The sequence below is a fragment of the Stegostoma tigrinum genome, chromosome 46, assembly GCF_030684315.1.
Source record: "Stegostoma tigrinum isolate sSteTig4 chromosome 46, sSteTig4.hap1, whole genome shotgun sequence".
In the NCBI taxonomy this organism is placed as follows: domain Eukaryota; kingdom Metazoa; phylum Chordata; class Chondrichthyes; order Orectolobiformes; family Stegostomatidae; genus Stegostoma; species Stegostoma tigrinum.
Window position 1 is genome coordinate 1,309,849 of NC_081399.1, and position 22,922 is coordinate 1,332,770.

Here is a 22,922-nt window from a genome sequence, read left to right on the forward strand (position 1 = left end):
TGCTAGCCATTTCTGCCCTGGGAAATAGTCTCTGGCTATCAACTCTATCTATGCCTCTCATTATCTTGTATACCTCAATTAGGTCCCCTCTCCTCCTCCTTTTCTCCAACAAAAAAAGTCCGAGCTCAGTCAACCTCTCTTCATAAGATAAGCCCTCCAGTCCAGGCAGCATCCTGGTAAACCTCCTCTGAACCGTCTCCAAAGCATCCACATCTTTCCTATAATAGGGCGACCAGAACTGGATGCAGTATTCCAAGTGCGGTCTAACCAAAGTTTTATAGAGCTGCAACAAGACCTCACGACTCTTAAACTCAATCCCCCTGCTACTGAAAGCCAAAACACCATATGCTTTCTTAACAACCCTGTCCACTTGGGTGGCCATTTTAAGGGATCTATGTATCTGCACACCAAGATCCCTCTGTTCCTCCACACTGCCAAGAATCCTATCCTTAATCCTGTACTCAGCTGTCAAATTCAACCTTCCAAAATGCATCACCTCGCATTTATCCAGGTTGAACTCCATCTGCCACCTCTCAGCCCATCTCTGCATCCTGTCAATGTCCCGCTGCAGCCTACAACAGCCCTCTATACTGTCAACGACACCTCCGACCTTTGTGTCGTCTGCAAACTTGCTGACCCATCCTTCAATCCCCTCATCTAAGTCATTAATAAAAATTACAAACAGTAGAGGCCCAAGGACAGAGCCCTGTGGGAACCCCACTCACCACTGACTTCCAGGCAGAATATTTTCCTTCTACTACCACTCGCTGTCTTCTGTTGGCCAGCCAATTCTGTATCCAGACAGCTAAGTTCCCCTGTATCCCATTCCTCCTGACCTTCTGAATGAGCCTACCATGAGGTACCTTATCAAATGCCTTGCTGAAGTCCATATACACCACATCCACAGCTCGATCCTCATCAACTTTTCTAGTCACATCCTCAAAGAACTCTAAGGTTTGTGAGGCGTGACCTGCCCCCCTCAAAGCCGTGTTGACTGCATTTAATCAAGCCATGCTCTTCCAGATGATCATAAATCTTATCCCTCAGAATCCTTTCTAACACCTTGCAGACGACAGACGTGAGACTTACTGGTCTGTAATTGCCGGGGATTTTCCTATTTCCTTTCTTGAAGAGAGGAATTACATTTGCCTCTCTCCAGTCCTCCGGTACGACTCCAGTGGAGAGCAAGGATGCAAAGATCTTCGCAAGTGGCGAAGCAATTGCATTTCTTGCTTCCCAAAGCAGCCGAGGACAAATCTGGTCCGGGCCTGGCGATTTGTCAATCTTGATGTTTGACAAAATTTTCAGCACATCAGCTTCTTCTATCTCTATCCATTCCAGCATGCACACCTGCTCTTCAAAGGTTTCATTCACTACAAAGTTGGTTTCTTTCGTAAAGACAGAAGCAAAAAACTCATTTAGGGCTTCCCCTACCTCCTCAGACTCCACACACAAGTTCCCTATGCTATCCCTGATCGGCCCTACTCTTTCTTTGACCATTCTCTTATTCCTCACATAAGTGTAAAATGCCTTTGTGTTCTCCCTAATCTGTTCTGCCAAGCCTTTCTCGTGCCCCCTCCTGGCTCTCCTCAGTCCATTTTTGAGCTCCTTCCTTGCCTGCGTGTAATCCTCTCTAGCTGAGCTTGTCTCTAGCTGAGCTTGACCCTAGCTTCCTCCACCTTATGTAAGCTACCTTCTTCCTTTTCACAAGAAGCTCCACCGCTCTCGTCATCCAAGGTTCCTTTATCTTACCCCTTCTTGCCTGTCTCAGAGGGACATATTTATTCATCACTCGCAACAACTGTTCCTTAAACAGTCTCCACGTGTCTATAGTGCCCTTACCATGGAACAATTGCTCCCAGTCCATGCTTCCTAACTCATGTCTAATCGCGTCATAGTTTCCTCTTCCCCAATTAAATATCCTCCCATTTTGCCTAATCCTCTCCTTCTCCAAAGCTATGTAGAATGTGAGGCAGTTATGGTCACTATCACCAAAATGCTCTCCCACCACAAGATCTGATACCTGCCCCGGCTCGTTTCCGAGCACCAAGTCTAGAATGGCCTCTCCCCTCGTCGGCCTGTCAACGTACTGAGTTAGGAAACCCTCCTGAACACAGCTTACAAAAACAGCTCCATTCAAATCTTCTGCTTGAAGGAGGTTCCAATCAATATTAGGAAAGTTAAAGTCACCCATTACAACATGGCATCATGGCATCCTTGACAACATATCAGTGATGACCTTCTTCTTAAACACACCATCAGCCATCTTCCTGTTTTAAAGTTGAAATAGCAAACTCCACTGAAGCAGCAAATGCAGCTGGTATCCATGGTTTATATGGATTTTAACAAAGCCTTTGATAAGGTCCCACACGGGAAACTAATAAAGGGGGTAAAAGCACATAGAGTCCATGGTTAGTCAGCAAGCGAGATTGTGTGCTGGCACCCAGTGATGTTCCAAAGGTATAGTGCCACGTCCCTTTACTGTTTGTGATATTCGTAAATGATGGAGATGGGAATGTGGGAGGATGATCACTTTTGAGGGTAAGACACAGATTGTCTGGGTGATTGACATGGAGGAGGAAGGTGTAATGTTACAGGAGGCTAGAAACGGGTTGGTCAGGTGGGCAGAGCAGTGGCAAATGGAATTGATCTGTGAGAAATGGGAGGTGATGTACTTTGGAAGAAGTTACAAGACAAGGGATTACTCGATGAATAGCAGGACACTAGGAAATGCTGAAGGATCTTGGGGTGTTAGCCCACACATCCCTGAAGGTGGCAAGGCAGGTTAATAAAGTCATGAAAAATGCATGCAGGATGCTTGCTTTTAGCAGTCGCGATATAAATGATAAGAGCAGGGAGGTCACATTGGAGCTGGGGTACTGTGTGGGGTTCTGGTCCCAACACTATCGAAAGGATGTGACGGCACTGGATGGGGGTGGCAGAGGGATATTCCCCAGGATGGAGTGTTTCAGTGACAGAGGGAGGCCGGATAAGCTTGGTGTTTTCTTTGGAGCAGAGGGTGTTGAGGAACGACCTGATAGAGTTCGGTAAGATTCTGCTGGCACGGGGCATGGACAGGTGAGGGACTGGGCGGGAAGCAGCTACTGCCCTCGGTTGAAGGATCAGTAACAGGAGGACATCATTTCAAGGTGAAAGGCAGGAGGTTCAGATGGTGATTTGAGGGAAAGTGATTTCCCCCAGGTGGTGGGGTGGTGGTCTGGAATGTATGGCCTGAGAGGGGGTTTGAGGCAGGAAACCTCACAATGTTTAAAAAGTACTTGGATGAGCACTTGAGCTGCCACAACATTCACGCCATGGTCCAAGTGAATCGTGGAATACAGTATTAGAACACCGACAGTACGGAAGCAGGCCATTGGATCCACAGTGACCCTCTTAAGGGCATCCCACCCAGACCCATCTCTGTAACCCTGCATTTCACATGGCCAATCACCTAGCCTGCCCACCCCTGGACACTGTATGGTACGATTTAACATGGCCATGCACCCTAACCTGCACATCTCTGGGCTGTGGGAGGAAACTGGAGCACCTGGAAGGAGGAGAATGTGCAAACTCCAACTAGACAGTCACCGGAGCATGGGATCGAACCCAGGTCCCTGGCGCTGTGCGGCAGCAGTGTTTACCACTGAGTGCCGGAAAGTGGGATTGTGGATAGAATATTGTGCCATTTAGTTTTAGGATTCAGGAATTTTATGACAGCCTTCACTTAGCAGACAGCACATACCCTTGTCCAATAATGTGTCATCATCGGTAAGTTACCTGCCCTTGCATTTTGGTGAGATCCAACACTGTTAGTGAACTGCAACTGTTTAAATAAGGCTTTAGCGGTTCTACATGTTTTTTTCCCAGGTATTACTGTGGATTAGTACATAAATCAGGGAAACCACACAATTAGGAATGCTAGTTACAACTTGTTTGTGAGCTTTAGAAAACAGCTGGGACATTTTTCAATCCGAATGACATGACTCAACATTGTTACTCAAAACGGATTGTATCAAAGGTACTCGCCTCAAGAAACAAATGTTAGTCAGGAATGAAACACTGAAACCCCATTGAAACAATCCTCTGACTGAGGAATGGGGTGTGAACCTGTTTTTAATTTTAACTGTGTTAACTTTTCTAGAATCTACGCACAGAGTTAACCAACCACGCTCAGGAATCAACTTTTACTGCTAAATGTCAACAAAGGGTGGATGGTCGCTCAGTGGGTTCACAGTGCTCCTCACGGCGCCAGGGACCCAGGTTCGATCCCACCCTCTGGTGACTGTGTGTGGAGTTTGCACATTCTCCCCGTGTCGGTGTGGGTTTCCTCCGGGTGCTCCGGTTTCCTCCCACAGTCCAAAGATGTGCAAGTTATGTGGATTGGCCATGCTAAATTACCCATAGTGTTCAGGGATGTGTAGATTAGATGGGTTAAAGGGGGATGTGTCTGGGTGGGATGTTCCAAAGGCCGATGTGGACTCGTTAGGTTGAAGTGCCTGTTTCCATTCTGTGATTCTGGATTCTGTGAACTTAGACTGGGTTCGATCAGGAGAATTTTTTTTAAAAACATACATGAGGTCTACAATTGATTTGTTTTGGTGGTACATAACTTGAGCATTGATAGAAAAAAAGGATGCACTTATCAATGCTTTCTCTCTTGTACTCATCAGGTCACTTCAAGAACACCAGTTCGAGGAGAAAATCAATATTTATAATGTATGTTGATTTGTTGGCAGTTTGACTCTGGTTGTGGCTCTGTCATGGAGAATAAATGTTCTTTTTGTTTATTTGTGGGACGTGGGTGTGGCTGTCTGGGCCCAGCATTTATTGCCCCGTCCCTAGTTGCCCCCCTTGAGAAGGTGGGGGTGAGCTGCCTTCTTGAACCGCTGCAGTCCGTGTGCTGTGAGTTGGCCCACAGTGTCCCTTAGGGAGGAAATTCCAGGGATTCTGACCCAGCGACACTGAAGGAACGGGGGTATATTTCCAAGTCAGGATGGGGGGGTGGCTCGGAGGGGAACTTGCAGGGGGTGGGGGTCCCATGTCCCTGCTGCCCCTTGTCCTTCTGGATGGAAGTGGGTCGTGGGTTTGGAAGGTGCTGCCCGAGGATCTTTGGTGAATCTCTGCAGAGCATCTTGTAGATAGTCACTGCAGTGTGTACTGAGTGTTGGTGGGGAGAGGGAGTGGAATGTTTGTGGATGTGGTACCAGTCGAGAGGGCCGCTCGCGTTAACAATGAATGCTAATTGGTTGTTAACTGTGAGGTTTTATTTGGAATTTAAATGTAGCCTATTGATTCTGATTGGGCACGACAGTGCCGTGGGAAATGAACCAGTGAAAGCTTGTAACCGGTGTTATTGTGGTGAAACGCTTGGGGCTGTGTGCATTTGTTCTTTCTGCACACAAAGTACACAAACACACAATGACTTTCTGTACATGCAAGTGTGCCACATAGGGCTGGGTCACCTCTATTTACATCATTGCTGGTTAAAGATGTGCACCATTGATTAATCTCTTCAGATTTCTTTCAGTTCAGTATTTAACTTCACTAAATCACAGGAACAAGAATAGCCCATCAGCCCCTCGAGCATGTTCTTCCATTCCATGAGATCATGGCTGACCTGTAGCCTAACTTCATATACCTGCTTTGGGTCCGTTTCCTTTAATACCTTCACTGAGCACAAATTTTCAGATCTGAAGAGAGTCAGAGGACATGAAACATTAACTCTGCTTTCTTTCTCTTCACAGATGCTGCCAGACCTGTTGAGTTTCTCCAACAGTTCTGTTTTTTTTTGCTACAGATCCTCAGCATCTGCAGTTTAGTTTTTGTTTTTTTTAATATATCTCTGATTTAAACTGAACAGCTGATCCAGCATCCACTGCCATTTGTGGAAGCGTGTTCCATAACTCTCCCACCCCTTAATGAATCAATGTGCTTCCTAACATCTCTCCTGGACCCTGTGGCCTTTGTTCTCAGACTCTTCTCCCTCGATAGAGAATCTCCAACCAGTGGGAATCATTTATCATCTTCAAACCTGAGTTTCCCTGTCACTATCTTGAAGACTTCAAAGAGATTTCCTCTTAACCTTCTAAATTCTAGGAAAAGCAGGTCTCGTGTGTATAAACACAGAAGTTGCTGGAAAAGCTCAGCAGATCTGGCAACATCCGTGGAGAGAAATCAGAGTTAACGTTTCAGGTCTGGTGACCCTTCTTCAGAACACACATAATCTCTCCTCATAATCTAACCCCTGAAGTCCAGTATCATTCTTTCAAGCCGACATTGTACTCCCTGTGAGGCCAATCTATCCTTAAAGAGTGCCCAGATCTGCGCTCAGTCTCTAAGTTGGGTCTAACCAGCGTTTTATACAGCTGCAGCATGACTTCTGTGTCATTATACTCCAGCCCCCTCTATAAAAGACATCTTTCCACTAGCTTTCTTGACAATTTTTTGTGACCTGTTAAAGATCTATGTGCCTGAACCACACTGCTCCCTCAAACTCTTCTTTGGTCACCTACAATCCTTAACTTAATCTGCTTGTTGTCCCTCCTCTAAGCATGAGAAATGGTACTGACTAAATAGTATGAGGTTCAATGTGTGAATTGCCCGTGTCTCCTCCTACCTCAGTCTCTCCGTCTCTTGTCACCCTTTACCATCTCTACCACCTCTTTTATTGATTCACGAGATGAGGACATTAGTGGCCAGACCAGCATTTATTGTGCAGCCCTCACTACCCAGAAAGTAGTTAAGGGTCATTTGTCCATCACCCGTAGGTCAGATCAGGTAAGGGCAGTGGTTTCTTTCCCTAAAGGACATTAAGGAACCAGATGTGGTTTTTCCAATGATGGATTCGGAGTCATTGTCACATTCTTAAGCCCAGATTTTTATTGAATTCAAATTCTACTACCTGCCGTAGAGGAATTCAAACCTGGGCCTCCAGAGCCTGATCTGGGCCTCTGGATTAACTGTGTTAGTGATAACACCACCAGGGTGTTGCCTCCCTGGCACATTGGCTTGCTCCCTTACCACCTTCTGTACGATGAGAAATCATTAACGTGACACAACCAGATTGCAGAAAGAAATACCCAGTCAGGAAGTTCACTTTCCTGATCTTCTTAAAGAACTTGTACGGTTCACTGAATCTCACTTTGAGGCAGAAAGGTGAAAAACTTTGTCTCCTGTTCGAGATTTGGCAAAGCTACCAGGGCAGCCTTTCATCTTTGCCTGTGTGATTGTTAAATGTTCTTGTGCTACATTCAGGTTCCTCTGAGATTCTGCAGGAGTATACACATGATTCCTATAAACATGGGAACAATGAAGATGTATAGCCCGCTCAGCTTTTCAATCCTGCTCTACCATTCTAAAAGACCATAAGTTTTTTAGTCTTAACTCTGTGATATTGCATAACCTCCAATAGTAGGTGGTATGGTTTGAAAGAGAATATATGAGGAATAGAACATAGATCAGCAAAGGAATTGGCCCTTTGGCCTAAATGACACCAGATTAAACTGATCCCTTCTGCCTGCCCTTGGTCCATATCCCCCTCTCCTTGCATATTCATGTGCTTATCTAAAACACTCTCCAATGCCCTTATCATATCTACGTCCACCATCACCCCTGGAAGTGCATTCCACACTCTGCGCAGAAAACAAAACTTGCCCCCCACATCTCCTTTGAACTACCCCCACCCCGACTTTAAATGCGTGCCCTCTAGTACTAGACATCTCAACTGTGAGGAAGAAAAGAGCCCAACTGTCAACTCTAGCTACGCATCAGTTTGCGGATGACACCAAAATTGGTCGGATGGTGATCAACATTGGGGAGATACTAAAAGGAGTATTTTGCATCAGTGTTTACAGTAGAGAGGACATGGAAGATGGAGAACATGGGGAAGCAAATAGCGACGTCTTAACGTGTCCATGTTACAGAGGAGGGGTTACTGAATCTTTGGCGGGGGTCACGTTGTGGCTGGTTGGGTCACTGTTCGAATACTGCATACGATTCTGGTCTCCCTGCTATAGGAAAGATTTTGTGATCCTTGAAAGGATTCATAAAAGATTTACAAGGATGCTGCCGGGTTTGAGCTATAGGAAGAGGCTGAATAGGCTGGGAATGTTTTCCCTGGATTGTCGGAGGCTGAGGGGTGACCTAGAGAGGGGCATGGAATAGGGTAAATGGACAAGGTCTTTTCCCAGAGGTGGTGGGGTCCAAAACTAGAGGGGCACAGGTTTAAGGTGAGAGGGGAAAGATTTAAGAGACCTAAGGGACAACTATTTCACACAGGGCGGCGCGTGTGTGGAATGAGCTGCCAGAGGAAGTGGTGGAGGGTGTTGCAATGAGAACATTTAAAAGGCATCTGGATGGGGACATGAATAGGAAGCATTTAGGGGGATATGGGCCAAATGCTGGCAAATGGGACTCAATTAATTGAGGATTTCTGGTCAGCATGGATGGTTGGGCTGAAGGGTCTGTTTCCATGCTGTGTATCTCTATAATTCTATGAATGTACAACTGGGCTGAGGAGTGGCAGATGGAGTTTAATCCAGATAAATGTGAGGTGTTGCATTTTGGTTTTAAAAAAAAGACAGGACTTACACAGTTAATGGTAGGGCCCTGTGGAGTGTTGTGAAACAGAGACTGAGGGGTGCAGGTATATAGTTCCTTGAAAGGGGTGTCACAGGTGGACAGGGTGGTGAAGAAGGCATTTGGCACACTTGCCGTCATTGCTCAGAGCACTGAGCACAGGAGTTGGGATGTTATGTCACAGCTGAACAAGAAATTAGTGAGGCCACTTTTGGAAAACTGCGCACTATTCTGGTCACTCTGCTGTAGGAAGGATGTTATTGAACTGGAAATGGTGCAAAAAGTATTTACAAGGATGTTACTGAGACTGGAGGGTTTGAGTTGTAAGGAACAGCTGGATAGGCAGGGTCGTCTTAGCCGGAAATGTCAGAAGTTGAGGGGTGACCTTTTTAGGGCTGCATGAAATCATGATGGACACCGATAGGGTGGATAGACAAGGCCTTCTCCCCAGGGTAGGGGAGTCCCAAACTAGAGGAGCATAGGTTTAAGGTGAGAGGGGACAGATTTAAAGGGGATCTGAAGGTGGTGTGTGTATGGAATGAGCTGCCAGAGGAAGTGGTGGGGGCTGGTACAGTTACAGCATTTAAATGGCATCTGGAAAGATAAGTGAAGAGGGATGGTTTAGAGGGATATGCACCAAATGGGACTAGTTCACTTTAAGAAACTTGGTTGACATGGATGGGTTGGGCCGAAGAGTCTTCTTCCATGCTGTCTGACTCTAATCTTTTATTCCCTCGAGTAATCAAGAATTTACCTCCCTCTGCTGTCAAAATACTTAGATTCTGCATCTGCTGCCTTTTGAGGAATGGAATCCCAGAGATACAATGGAGAAAGAACATTTTTTTCCACATAGAGCTCCTACAATCTGGAAAGTAGCCATTCAACCCATGCATTCACATTGACTCTCTGGAGAGCATCTCTTCCAGACCCAACTACCCACCCTATCCCCATAACCCCACATTCCCCATGGCTAATTCACCTGGCCTGCAGGTCCCTGGGCACTGGGAAATTTAGCGCAGCCAATCCACCGTAACCTGCACACCTTTGGACTGCAGGAGGAAACCGGAGCAAACGCACACAGACACGGGTGAGAACGTGCAAACTCCACACAGACAGTCACCTGAGGTGGAATCGAACCAGAGTCCCTGGCGCTGTGAGCCATTGTTTCGCCTCATCTCTGGTTTAAACAGGCACCCCTTTGTCATTGAATTGCTCTGTATTCTGTCACAAGAGGAAATTTCCTTTCCACATCCAAAATAAAACAGAACTGCAGACGCTGGAGATCTGAAGCAAAATAAAAACAGAAATTGCTGGAAAAACTCAGCAGATCTGGCAGCATTTTTGGAGAAAGAGAAACAGAATTAATGTTTTGAGTCCAGTGACTCTTCTGCAGAACTTTCACCTGGTTAGGTCATCTCAGGATCATTTATGTTTCATTTAAGTGTGCTCTGATTCTCCTAAACTCCAGAGGGTACAGGCCCCTCCTCATCAATCAGCCTGCTCCATTCCTGGTATTAGTCAAGTAAACCTTCTGAGCTCTGTCCAATTGACTCCTGTCAATTACTGACAGGCAGAGTTTAAGGTAGAGGATGGAAAGTTTAAAGGAGATGAGAGAAGGTGGTAAGTGGCTGGAGTGCACGGCCAGAGGAGGTGATGGAGGCAGATTCAATCGCAACATTTCAGAGGCATCTGGACAGATGTGAACAGGCAGGAAATAGATGAGTACAGAGGGACAAGAGGCTTTTTATTAAGATAAGAAGGGCATCATGTGTTTTGATGGTCTGAAAGGCCTGTTCCTTGTTCTCTTGGTTATAGTTCACCTGATTAGATGGTTGGTTTGCGATGCATGAGTGATGCCAACAAAGTAAGTTCAATTCCTGCACTGGCTGATGTTACCATGGGGGCTTATCCTTTTCTTGCCTGAGGTGTGATGTCCCTCAGGTTAAACCCCCACTAGTCCTCTCTGTCTCTCCCTGATGAAAAAGCAGCTTTGTGCTCTGATAGATGCAGATTGCGGTGAGGAAAGCTAATGGCATGTTGGCCTTCATAGCGACAGGGTTTGAGCAGTGGAGTAGGGATGTCTTGCTGCAATTATACAGGACCTTGGTGAGCCAACATCTTGAGTATTGTGTGTGGTTTTGGCCTTCCAGTCTGAGGAAGGACGTTCTTGCTATTGAGGGAGTCCAGTGAAGGTTCACCAGACTGATTCCCGGGATGGCAGGACTGACATAGGAGCAAATACTGGATCAACTGGGCTTGTATTCACTAGAATTTAGGAAAATTGTGGGTGGGGGGGTGGGGCGCGGTGCAGGTTATCTCATAGAAACATATCCTGATACGACTGTTCAGGCTAGATGCAGGAAGAGTGTTCCTGGTGTTGGGGAAGTTCAGAACCAGGGGTCGCAGTCAAAGAATAAGGGGTACACTGTTCGGGACTGAGATGAGGATGAATTCCTTCACTCAGAGTTGTGAACCTGTGGAATTCCCTCCCACAGGAAGCTGATGGGGCCAGTTTATTGGATACATTCAAGAGTTTGCTGGACATGGCCCTTACAGCTAAAGGGATTGAGGGGTACGGGGAGAGAGCGGGAATGGGATACTGAGATTGCTGATCATACAATGGCCACATCGAATGGTTGTGCAGGTTTGAAGGGCCGAATGGCCTACTCCACCTATTTATGTTTCAACATGTTTATTAACTTTTAACATCTTCCCCTAAGAACACTGATTAAAGGCAGTACTCCGGATGCAGTCTCACAAAGCCCTATATAACAGAAACGGTTACATCTCTACTTCAGCAATGAGCGTGGCCATTTGTTTTTAACCCAGTAACTATCCTTTGAACATGATTCAATTGGCATTTGATTGATTTCGTGAATGTCTGCTCGCAAGCAACAGAGAATCCAGACCTTTGCCTCAATTATAGGGGCAATCATGAGAATAGACCCTAACCTGTGATCAGAGAGCCTGATGGTATCTTTCCCAAAGGTCCCTGTGCTTTTGGGTGATGCACTGTATACTCAAGTTAACGCAATATATCTCAAATTTTTAGACACGAAACTGGAACTTTGGCCTGACTCTCTTTCCATTGATGGAATAATTAACTTTACACATTTGCACCATCAGTTCTTCCGGTAGAATCAGGTTTTATTCTCAACTGTACTCCAGTACAGGAAAAGTTTACAAAGTCGCCATTCCCAGCTCCATGTTAGGTATGAGGTATCTCATACAAAATCTTAAAAGTAGAAAAAAAATCAGTAAGTTAAATGTTCAACATTATGGTACTTCTCAGCATAAAGTTCCAAATTACAGTCCTCCTTTAGTCACAGGCCTGGTCGCTCCACGCGGGCCTCTTCCCCACGAGGGCTCAGTGTTTTCCCCAGTGCTGCTGTCATACTGCCATCTGCCAGCACCCCCCCCCCCCCCCCCCCCCGGGTCCTTCTCTGGTTCCCCCCGCCTTACCCGTCACCTCAATGATGCCACCTCACTGTTAGAGTTCTGCTAGGCACAACCATGGCCGACTTGGCAGACTCCCTGCTGCGGGCCTTCAGTCACTGCCACATTGACAACAGTGCTCCCTCTGGAAGGTAAGTAGAGAGGAAAAGAGTGCCTTTCTTTTAAAAACAAGCCTTATAAATGGGTTGGGAGTGGGGTGGTGGGTGGAGGGGGGCAGGAAGCGAGAAAAGAAGATAGGAAAGCAGGCAGTGCAGACAAATCCTCGCTCAGGAGCCTTACTCTGTCACCATCTTGGAAAATACTTGTGATCGTCCCTTGGCAACTAAATTTTAGTTTCTCGCGAGAATATGTTTGTGTCCTGCATTCATTTTTGGAAATGGTGTTCCACGGTTCACTAGTGTCATCCTGGATAGTTCCTCATCTGTATGAGAGATGTTGGTTTGACTGCCCATTAAGATTTATCCCTACCATTAGTGAGGCATGTTCTGTCAAACTGTACTACTCCTTTGCAAAGGCCCAGCCAATTTATGAACAAAATCCTAAATTGTCAATGTTCAGTGTCCTCTATTCCCACACGTTCCTGCTTGTGGACATTTTAAGTTCCACTCGCAATGTTGCCTTCTGATATCAGGGCGGTGCCAATATTTGAATAATGGCTTTGCCTGCAGGGATGAAGTGGGGGAGTCTGTAAGGATGGCTGCATTTGCCCATCAGAGCTTCGATTTTACTATCAACGCTGAGGAACTGCTCCAGCCTGAGCTTCACAGCTGAAACAGGCAGTGTACACGCTGGGGAAACACCGCGGATCTGGGAGTGTCTGTGGAGAAAGAAAACGATGGAACATTTCTGAAAAAGGGATTTTTCCCTCTCTCTCTGTCATTCCCTCTTCTACTCTTTTTCTGACTTTCTCTCTCTCTCTCTCTCTCTCTCTCTCTCTCTCTCTCTCTCTCTCTATCTCTGACAATGTGTTGGCTCCTTACGTCTGCTTTGCTGATGCATTTTGTTGAACTGCAGCTCCGATCACCTCTTGTGGAGTAAAAATATCCGGAACCTGTTCTATTAAACTATTGTCTGTTTGACCTTGCATGGGCTTCCTGTAATTACTGACAAAGGCATGACTTTCACTCCAGTCACATCATTCCCCAGCACCATTTATAGGTCATTTTGACTGCCACTATTCCATGCATGAACTCAAATTCAAAGTGTACGTTGTGCGAAGTAAGGGGGAGATACTCTTCCCTCTATTTCCTTTTATTTAAACCCTGCTCTCTATGACCTTACTTCAAACAATACAGCATAGGAACAGGCCCTTTGGCCCACAATGTTGTGCCAGCATGATGCCAAATTAAACTAACCCCTTCTGCCTGCCCTCGGTCCGTATCCCTCCATTCCTCGCATATCCATGATCTTATCTAATAGAGCCCTAAACACCCGTATTGTATCTGCCTCCACCACCACCCCTGGCTGCACATTCCACATTCCCACCAATCTGCGTAAAAAAACCTTGCTCTCCTTAACTTCCTCCCCACCCCTTTAACCTTAAATGCCTGCCCCCCAGTTTTAGACATTTCAACTCTGGGGAGACCATCAACCCTATCTATGCATCTCATAATTTTAAGGACTTTTATCAAGTCTCCCCTCAGCCTGCGCCGCTCCAGAGGAAACAACCCGAGTATTTCTAGCCTCTACCTATATCTCATTCCCTCTAATCCAGGCGGCATCCTGCTAAACCTCTCCTGCACCCTCTCCAAAGCCCCCACATCCTTCCTGTAATGTGGTGACCAGAATTGAACACAATACTCGAAGTGTAGCCTAACCAATGTCTTATAAAGCTGCGACACGACATCCTGACTCTTGTACTCAGTTCCCCAAAGATTAAAGACAAGTGCGCCATACACCCTCTTTACCGCTCTATCGACTTGTGTGGTCACTTTCGGGGAGCTGTGGACTTGAACCCCAGGATCCCTCTGTACATCAATGCTGTTCAGGGTCCTGCCATTAACTCTATACGTTTCCTTAACATTTGATGAGCTTCTGAAGGAACAGTTATGTTTCTACAACAAAGTGAAGTAGGTCATTACTCCTTGATGTAATTTCATGTTTTGCTGTATCATTTGGAGACATAGTCTCACCATAAAAGGGGCATTTAAACAGTCCTTGGATAAACATATGGATAATGATGGGATAGTGTAGGGGAGGGGCTTAGATTAGTTCACAGGTCACCGCAACATTGAGGGCCGAAGGGCTCGTTCTGCGCTGTAATGTTCTATGTTCCATAAAGGGGGATCAATTTCAGATTGAGATGAGAAGGAAATTCTTCTCTGGGAGGGTCATCAGTCTTTGGAACTCCTTGCACCAGAGAGCTGTGAGGGCAGGGTCCTTGTGGATGTATTTATGGCTGAGATAGATTCGTGGTCAGTCAGGGAATCAAGAGTTATGGGAAGGTGGCTGTGAGGAATGTGGGATCAGCAGTGGTCCTATTGAATGGCACAGCAAGCTCAAGGGGCTGAGTGGCCAAGAGCTGACCTTCCCTTTTGTTAGAAAACTGACATGTCACAGACCCTATTCACATCTCCTGCACTCACAGGTAAACCTGTTCTCTTTACATTCCCCACCAGGGAGGCTGTTGGGGCTCTCCGCTTCATCCTGGGGCAAAGACCTGAACCATCCCCACCCACCACCACCACCCTCCTCTGCTTGGCCGAGCTTGTCCTCACCCTCACAGCTTCCCTTTTAACTCCCGTCATTTTCTTCAGGTCAAAGGGGTGGCCATGGGTACCGGCGTGGGCCCCAGTTATGTATGTCTCTTCTATGGGGTAGGCGGAAGATTCCTTGTTCCAGTCCTATTCTGGCCCCAACCCACAACTCTTTGTCCAATGCATCAGTTCTGAGGAAGAGTCACCAGACCTGAAATGTTAACTCCGTTTTTCTCCTTCACGGGTGCTGCCAGACCTGCTGAGTTTTTCCAGCAACTTCTGTTTTTGACTGTTCTCTTCACTGTGATTACAGTTCAAATCCAATTAGTTCAGGTTTCATTCTGGGTTCCTCCTTGTCGGTCGCACAGGGATCTCCTCAAAGTCCCATGAGGATACCAGGGTGCTGAGTAAAGTTGCCCCACTCAACCTTAGGCTGTCAATTCTCGCTGTCCCCCCTCAGCTCCTTCCTTTCTCCCTAAAGGAGGAGATCTTGGGGCATTTAGCTAAGCCCATCCTTATCCCTGGCTACTTGCCATGTTTTACAGTCGTACAGCTCGGAAACAGACCCTTCAGTCCATGCTGACCATAATCCCAAACTGAACTAGTGCAACCTGCCTGTTTCTGACCCTTATTCCCCCCCCCCCCAAACCTTTCCCATTCCTATGCACTTGCCCAAATGACTTTTAAACTTTGTAACTGTGGCCGCACCTATCCATCATTGCTGTGGAAATTCATTCCACACGTGAAGCTCTGTGTGAAAAGGTTGCCCCCATGCCCTGTTAAAATCTTTCTCCTCTCCCCTTGAAACTATGCCACCAATCCAAAAGACCTTTGCGACTCACTTCATCTACGTTCCTCATGCTTTTATAAACCTCTATCAAGTCGTCCCTCTCCCAGTTTCAATCCTCCTCTGGGAAGAAAAATGGAGTGTCGGGCATCAGCTCACAATTGCTACTTCTGCAGCCTGTCTAGTGATTGTAATCTTCTGGTCTTGAGCAGGAGCTCTACTTACTGGAGAAAGTGAAGTTTTAAATTCCTCCAAAAGAATGGTTTCTCTGAGGGCAACATATGACACTTAATCTTAACGCTTGTGTCCAATGACCAAAGCTAACTTTCACAGAACCCCTACAGTGTAGAAACTGGCCATTTGGCCCATCGAGCCCACACTGATGGGCATCTCAGCCTCTCCCTGTAACCCTGCATCTCCCATGGCTAACCCACCCTACCCTGCACATCCCTGTAACCCTGCATTTCCCATGGCTAACCCACCCTACCCTGCACATCCCTGTAACACTGCATCTCCCATGGCTAACCCACCCTAACCTGCACATCCCTGTAACCCTGCATGTCCCCTGGCTAACCCACCCGACCCTGCACACCCCTGTAACCCTGCATCTCCCATGGCTAACCCACCCTACCCTGCACACCCCTGTAACCCTGCATCTCCCATGGCTAACCCACCCTACCCTGCACACCCCTATAACCCTGCATCTCCCATGGCTAACCCACCCTACCCTGCACACCCCTGTAACCCTGCATCTCCCATGGCTAACCCACCCTACCCTGCACATCCCTGTAACACTGCATCTCCCATGGCTAACCCACCCTACCCTGCACACCCCTGTAACCCTGCATCTCCTATGGCTAACCCACCCTACCTTGCACACCCCTGTAACCCTGCATTTCCCGTGGCTAACCCACCCTACCCTGCACACCCCTGTAACCCTGCATTTCCCGTGGCTAACCCACCCTGCCCTGCACACCCCTGTAACCCTGCATCTCCCATGGCTAACCCACCCTACCCCGCACACCCCTGTAACCCTGCATCTCCCATGGCTAACCCACCCTCCCCTGCACACCCCTGTAACCCTGCATCTCCCATGGCTAACCCACCCTACCCCGCACACCCCTGTAACCCTGCATTTCCCATGGCTAACCCAGCCTAGCCTGCACATCGGGGGGAAACCGGAGCACCTGGAGAAACCCACACAGACACAGGGAGAACATGCAAACTCCACCTAGACAGTTGACCGAGGTTGGAATCGAGCCCGTGTCACTGGTGCTGTGAGACAGCAGTGCAAACCGCTCAGCTAGCATTCCACCTGTGCTTACCAGCTTGTTTCAAGCTGATTAAACAAAGTTGGTGAAAATTGCTTTTCATCTGGATAGCTGTACAAAAAAGGGAGTGGATGGGCCATTTTGTTCTTTTCATCAATACATTGAAATCAATTGGGCAAGAATTGTCATAAAGTTTTAATGTCAAAATTTTAATGGCAAAATCTTAAGAAGTCTGAGATCATTGATGCATTAGTAGTTTAGAGTTGGTGAAAATACTCAGAACACCAACAGGTGCAGCAACTGAAATAGTGAGGATTCAACTGCAAAGGACTGGTTTGAACATGAAAAACAAGGGAAAATGAATTAGAAATTGGGAATCTTGTACTTGAAGGAAATGAAAAACTCCAGAAGCTGGAGAAAGAATTGCAAAAGAGAGAGAGAGAGAGATAAGGGGGGAATGAAACAAAGAACTGCGGATGTTCGAAATCAGAAACAAAACCAGGAATTGCTGGAGAAACTCAGCAGGTCTGGCAGCATCTGTGAGAGAGAGAGGGAGCATTTCTTCAGAACTGGGGTAAAGGGGACACCAGTTCAGAAGGCAGGAGGTAATTTTAAAAACAGTTTCAGATGCAGAGGAAAATTTTGAAAACCTACCCCATAACTCAAAGCGCGGAGAGAAAATGTTTCCACTTGTACATGTCCTGTCAAAATTTGAGAGAAAGTGTTTGAGGTGCTCTTTACAACCTTCCAAGAAAGTAGCAACGCAAATTAAGTTGCTGAAGGAAAACTGGATACAGTTCGTGTGGTGTAGGTTAGAAGGCAGAGTACAAGAGGTTAATGTGTCACTTTCAGAGGGATTATAACACAGTCATGAAGGTTATTATGATGCTTAGGAGTTAGCTGCTGTTGGGCGCAGGCGAAAGGTCTGGACATAAGGAAGGACACAGGGGACCTACATCGAGTGTGAAAGGGCAAAGCGAAGCACGGTGGCTGTGTGGTTAGCACATCTGCCTCACAGCGCCAGGAACCCAGGTTTGATCCCAACCTTGGGTGACCGTCAGTGTGGGTTTGGTCTGTGTTCTCCATTTTCCTCTCACAGTCGAAAGGTGTGCAGGGTTAGGGTGGATTGGCCATGCTAAATTGCCCGTAGCGTCCAGGGGTGTGCAGCGTAGGGGGGGTTAGCCATGGGAGATGCAGGGTTACAGGGGTGTGCAGGGTCAGGTGGGTTAGCCGTGGGTGATGCAGGGTTACAGCGGTGTGCAGGGTCAGGTGGGTTAGCCGTGGGTGATGCAGGGTTACAGGGGTGTGCAGGGTCAGGTGGGTTAGCCATGGGAGATGCAGGGTTACAGGGGTGTGCAGGGTCAGGTGGGTTAGCCGTGGGTGATGCAGGGTTACAGGGGTGTGCAGGGTCAGGTGGGTTAGCCATGGGTGATGCAGGGTTACAGGGGTGTGCAGGGTCAGGTGGGTTAGCCGTGGGTGATGCAGGGTTACAGGGGTGTGCAGGGTCAGGTGGGTTAGCCATGGGAGATGCAGGGTTACAGGGGTGTGCAGGGTAGGGTGGGTTAGCCATGGGAGATGCAGGGTTACAGGGGTGTGCAGGGTAGGGTGGGTTAGCCATGGGTGATGCAGGGTTACAGGGGTGTGCAGGCTAGGCTGGGTTAGCCGTGGGTGATGCAGGGTTACAGGGGTGTGCAGGGTAGGGTGGGTTAGCCATGGGAGATGCAGGGTTACAGCGGTGTGCAGGGTCAGGTGGGTTAGCCGTGGGAGATGCAGGGTTACAGGGGTGTGCAGGGTCAGGTGGGTTAGCCATGGGAGATGCAGGGTTACAGGGGTGTGCAGGGTAGGGTGGGTTAGCCGTGGGAGATGCAGTGTTACAGGGGTGTGCAGGGTAGGGTGGGTTAGCCATGGGAGATGCAGGGTTACAGGGGTGTGCAGGGTAGGGTGGGTTAGCCATGGGAGATGCAGGGTTACAGGGGTGTGCAGGGTAGGGTGGGTTAGCCGTGGGAGATGCAGGGTTACAGGGGTGTGCAGGGTAGGGTGGGTTAGCCATGGGAGATGCAGGGTTACAGGGGTGTGCAGGGTAGGGTGGGTTAGCCATGGGAGATGCAGGGTTACAGGGGTGTGCAGGGTAGGGTGGGTTAGCCGTGGGAGATGCAGGGTTACAGGGGTGTGCAGGGTAGGGTGGGTTAGCCATGGGAAATGCAGGGTTACAGGGGTGTGCAGGGTAGGGTGGGTTAGCCATGGGAGATGCAGGGTTACAGGAGTGTGCAGGGTAGGGTGGGTTAGCCATGGGAAATGCAGGGTTACAGGGATGTGCAGGGTAGGGTGGGTTAGCCGTGGGAGATGCAGTGTTACAGGGGTGTGCAGGGTAGGGTGGGTTAGCCGTGGGAAATGCAGGGTTACAGGAGTGTGCAGGGTCGGGTGGGTTAGCCATGGGAGATGCAGGGTTACAGGGGTGTGCAGGGTAGGGTGGGTTAGCCGTGGGAGATGCAGGGTTACAGGGGTGTGCAGGGTAGGGTGGGTTAGCCATGGGAAATGCGGCGTTACAGGGATGTGCAGGGTAGGGTGGGTTAGCCATGGGAAATGCAGGGTTACAGGGGTGTGCAGGGTAGGGTGGGTTAGCCATGGGAGATGCAGGGTTACAGGGGTGTGCAGGGTCGGGTGGGTTAGCCATGGGAAATGCGGCGTTACAGGGGTGTGCAGGGTCGGGTGGGTTAGCCATGGGAGATGCAGGGTTACAGGGGTGTGCAGGGTAGGGTGGGTTAGCCATGGGAAATGCAGGGTTATAGGGGTGTGCAGGGTAGGGTGGGTTAGCCATGGGAGATGCAGGGTTACAGGGGTGTGCAGGGTAGGGTGGGTTAGCCGTGGGAGATGCAGGGTTACAGGGGTGTGCAGGGTAGGGTGGGTTAGCCATGGGAGATGCAGGGTTATAGGGGTGTGCAGGGTAGGGTGGGTTAGCCATGGGAGATGCAGGGTTATAGGGGTGTGCAGGGTAGGGTGGGTTAGCCGTGGGAGATGCAGGGTTACAGGGGTGTGCAGGGTCGGGTGGGTTAGCCACGGGAAATGCAGGGTTGCAGTAGGGAGTTGGGTCTGGGTGGGATGTTGTTTTTGGGTCTGTGTGGACTTGATTGGCCAAATGGCCTGCTTCCACACTGTCAGAATCCCATGAAGCCATTTATTCAAAACAAAACTCATTTTTAAACCAAATGACAAGTAATGTCAAAGTTATGATGCAGAATTAGAACTTTGTCGCCTTAAACCCAACCTGGACCCTCCTTCACAGCACAAAAGGATAACAATCTCTACAGATACTTTTTAAAAAGAAATGTGAGTAACATTAAAATAAATACTTGGTCAATCGTTTAAAGACAAACAATAGGATATGTTGATATCTCATGTCATAGAGACATACAGCAGGGAAAAAGACACTTTGGCCCAACCAGAGAATGCTGACCTGATCCCAGACTAAACTAGCTCCACTTGCCTGCTCCCATATCCCTCCAAAACTTTCCCACATACTTGTCGTTTAAACTTTGTAACTGTACCCACATCCAGCCCCTCCTCACGATGTTCATTCCACACGTGTCGCCCTCTGTGTAAAATATTTGCCCTTCGTGTCTTTGTTAAACCTCTCTCCTCGCACCTTGAAAATGTGCTGCTTGAAATCCCCTGTGTAAGGGTAAAGACGGCTATCATTAACTCCATCTACACCCCTCGTTACTTTATAAATTTTCATAAGGTCATCTCTCAATGTCCTACGCTCCAGTGAAAAAAAATCCCAGCGTATCCACGCCTTTCTTTATAACTCAAACCGTCCATTCTCAGCAACATCCTGGTAAATCTGTTCTGAACCCTCTCCAGCTTAATAATATCCTTCCTATAACTGGGCAATCAGAACCACACACGTTACTCCAGATGGGGCCTCGCCAACGTTCTGTACGACCTCAACATAACGTCCCAACTCCTATAGTCGAAGGACTGAGCAATGAAGGCAAATGTGCTAAACGCCTTCTTATTCCCCCCCAACCCCAGCTCGCCGAGATGTGATGCAAGCTTCAAAGCAACCCTGGTCCCTCTGTTCTACAACGCTGCCCCATCAGGCACAGGCTGATTGAAAATATTCAGTTTCTGATTGCAACCAATCTGGATTTGAGCCCTGCAAATCAGTCAGCATTAATTTTTTATTCAGTTTTGTAACAAACTCTGGCAGATGGGAATGTGACCAGGTCTGCAGGAACTTTGCCTGGAAAAAAAATTGTGGAAAGAGTTTCATCTTCTTTTGGCAGAATCGGAGGTTCTGATATTTCTGTACAATTAGGAGGGTACGATGAGAAAACAGGCGATCCCTAGCATCGGAGACTTCATAACCTTCTCAAAACCGGAAGTTCCAGTACTTAAGTGTCATAAATCACATTTTGTATTTTCTTAAAGGCTTTGCTTGGATCTTTTCCAAAGTCAGCTGAGATGTCTGTTTGCAGCAGATGGCTCACAGCGATCAACAGTCAATTTCATTCCATGATAAAGCCACATCATATCCTTTCCCTTCCAGAAAATATCCAAACGATTCCATAAATTCCAAATTTTCCAAGTGATCTTTAAGTATTACTGTGTATTTCAAACATCATTAGATATTGCCAGGACAGTCAAACTCTGGGAAATCATCACTAAATAAATTCTCTCTCACACCCCCTACACTGTTTCTGCACACCCCCCCCCCCCCCGACATCAAACACCCCCAGGAGAGGGACAGCACGGCGTTAGATACAGAGCAAAGCTCCCTCTACACTGTAACCCCATCAAACCTCCTAGGGACGGGAACAGTGCAGGGTTAGGTACAGAGTAAAGCTCCCTCTACACTGTCCCCCATCAAGCACTCCCAGAGAGAGGGACAGCACAGGGTTAGAGACACGTTCAGACTATTCCCAAACTGCGCCCCCCCCCCCCCCCACACCCTGATCCTCACAAATTGTAGTGGAAGGAAATGGCAGTGATTTCACTCGAATGGGAGTCGGGAATTTCACTGTGTTCCCACTGTCTTTCTCATACAGCCCCTCCGGGATTGATCGGGAACAGCTTGTGTTGGAGGCCCTGACCCAGGTGAGTAGTCAGAGTGTTGGAGGGAAGGGGCTGTGGCAATCGTTGAGGGACTGTGGGAGGGAGCGTGCAAAGGACGAAGGGGCAAAGTGTTGATGAGATTTAGGAATGTGGAGGAGGGAGAGGGAGATCAAGAACGGAGGGAGGTAGGGATGGGATGAAGGTGACAACGATGGAGAAGAGTGAGAGCATGACAGAGATGGTTGGAGGGAGAGTTTGCAGAGAGTGAGAATGAGGGACATTGAGTGAAGAGCAGTGAGGGAGGGAGAGTGAAGAGCAGGGAGGGAGGGAGAGTGAGTGAAGAGCAGGGAGGGAGAGTGAGTGAAGAGCAGGGAGGGAGGGAGAGTGAGTGAAGTGCAGGGAGGGAGGGAGAGTGAGTGAAGAGCAGGGAGGGAGGAGAGTGAGTGAAGTGCAGGGAGGGAGGGAGAGTGAGTGAAGAGCAGGGAGGGAGGGAGAGTGAGTGAAGAGCAGGGAAGGAGGGAGGGTGAAGAGCAGGGAGGGAGGGAGAGTGAGTGAAGTGCAGGGAGGGAGGGAGAGTGAGTGAAGAGCAGGGAGGGAGGGAGGGTGAAGAGCAGGGAGGGAGGGAGAGTGAGTGAAGTGCAGGGAGGGAGGGAGAGTGAGTGAAGTGCAGGGAGGGAGGGAGAGTGAGTGAAGAGCAGTGAGGGTGGAGAGTGAAGAGCGGGGAGGGAGGGTGAGTGAAGAGCAGGGAGGGAGAGTGAGTGAAGTGCAGGGAGGGAGAGTGAGTGAAGAGCAGGGAGGGAGGGAGAGTGAGTGAAGTGCAGGGAGGGAGGGAGAGTGAGTGAAGAGCAGGGAGGGAGGGAGAGTGAGTGAAGAGCAGGGAGGGAGGGTGAGTGAAGAGCAGGGAGGGAGGGAGGGTGAGTGAAGAGCAGGGAGGGAGGGAGGGTGAGTGAAGATCAGGGAGTGAGGGAGAGTGAATGAAGAGCAGTGAGGGAGGGAGAGTGAGTGAGTGAAGAGCAGGGAGGGAGGGAGAGTGAGTGAAGAGCAGGGAGGGAGGGAGGAGAGTGAAGAGCAGGGAGGGAG

At 48.3% G+C, this 22,922-nt stretch overlaps 1 protein-coding gene across 4 annotated transcripts in view; it reads left to right on the forward strand.

The window, feature by feature from the left end:
- The window catches only part of LOC132207354 (182 kDa tankyrase-1-binding protein-like), a 44,243-nt gene that overhangs the window by 16,224 nt on the left and 5,097 nt on the right, over window positions 1–22,922 (forward strand). For all 4 annotated transcript variants that reach the window (XM_059642754.1, XM_059642752.1, XM_059642751.1 and 1 more), the window contains exon 4: window positions 21,836–21,884. In XM_059642754.1, coding sequence (XP_059498737.1) covers window positions 21,836–21,884 — 49 coding nt within the window. The remainder of the gene's footprint in view (window positions 1–21,835; window positions 21,885–22,922) is intronic.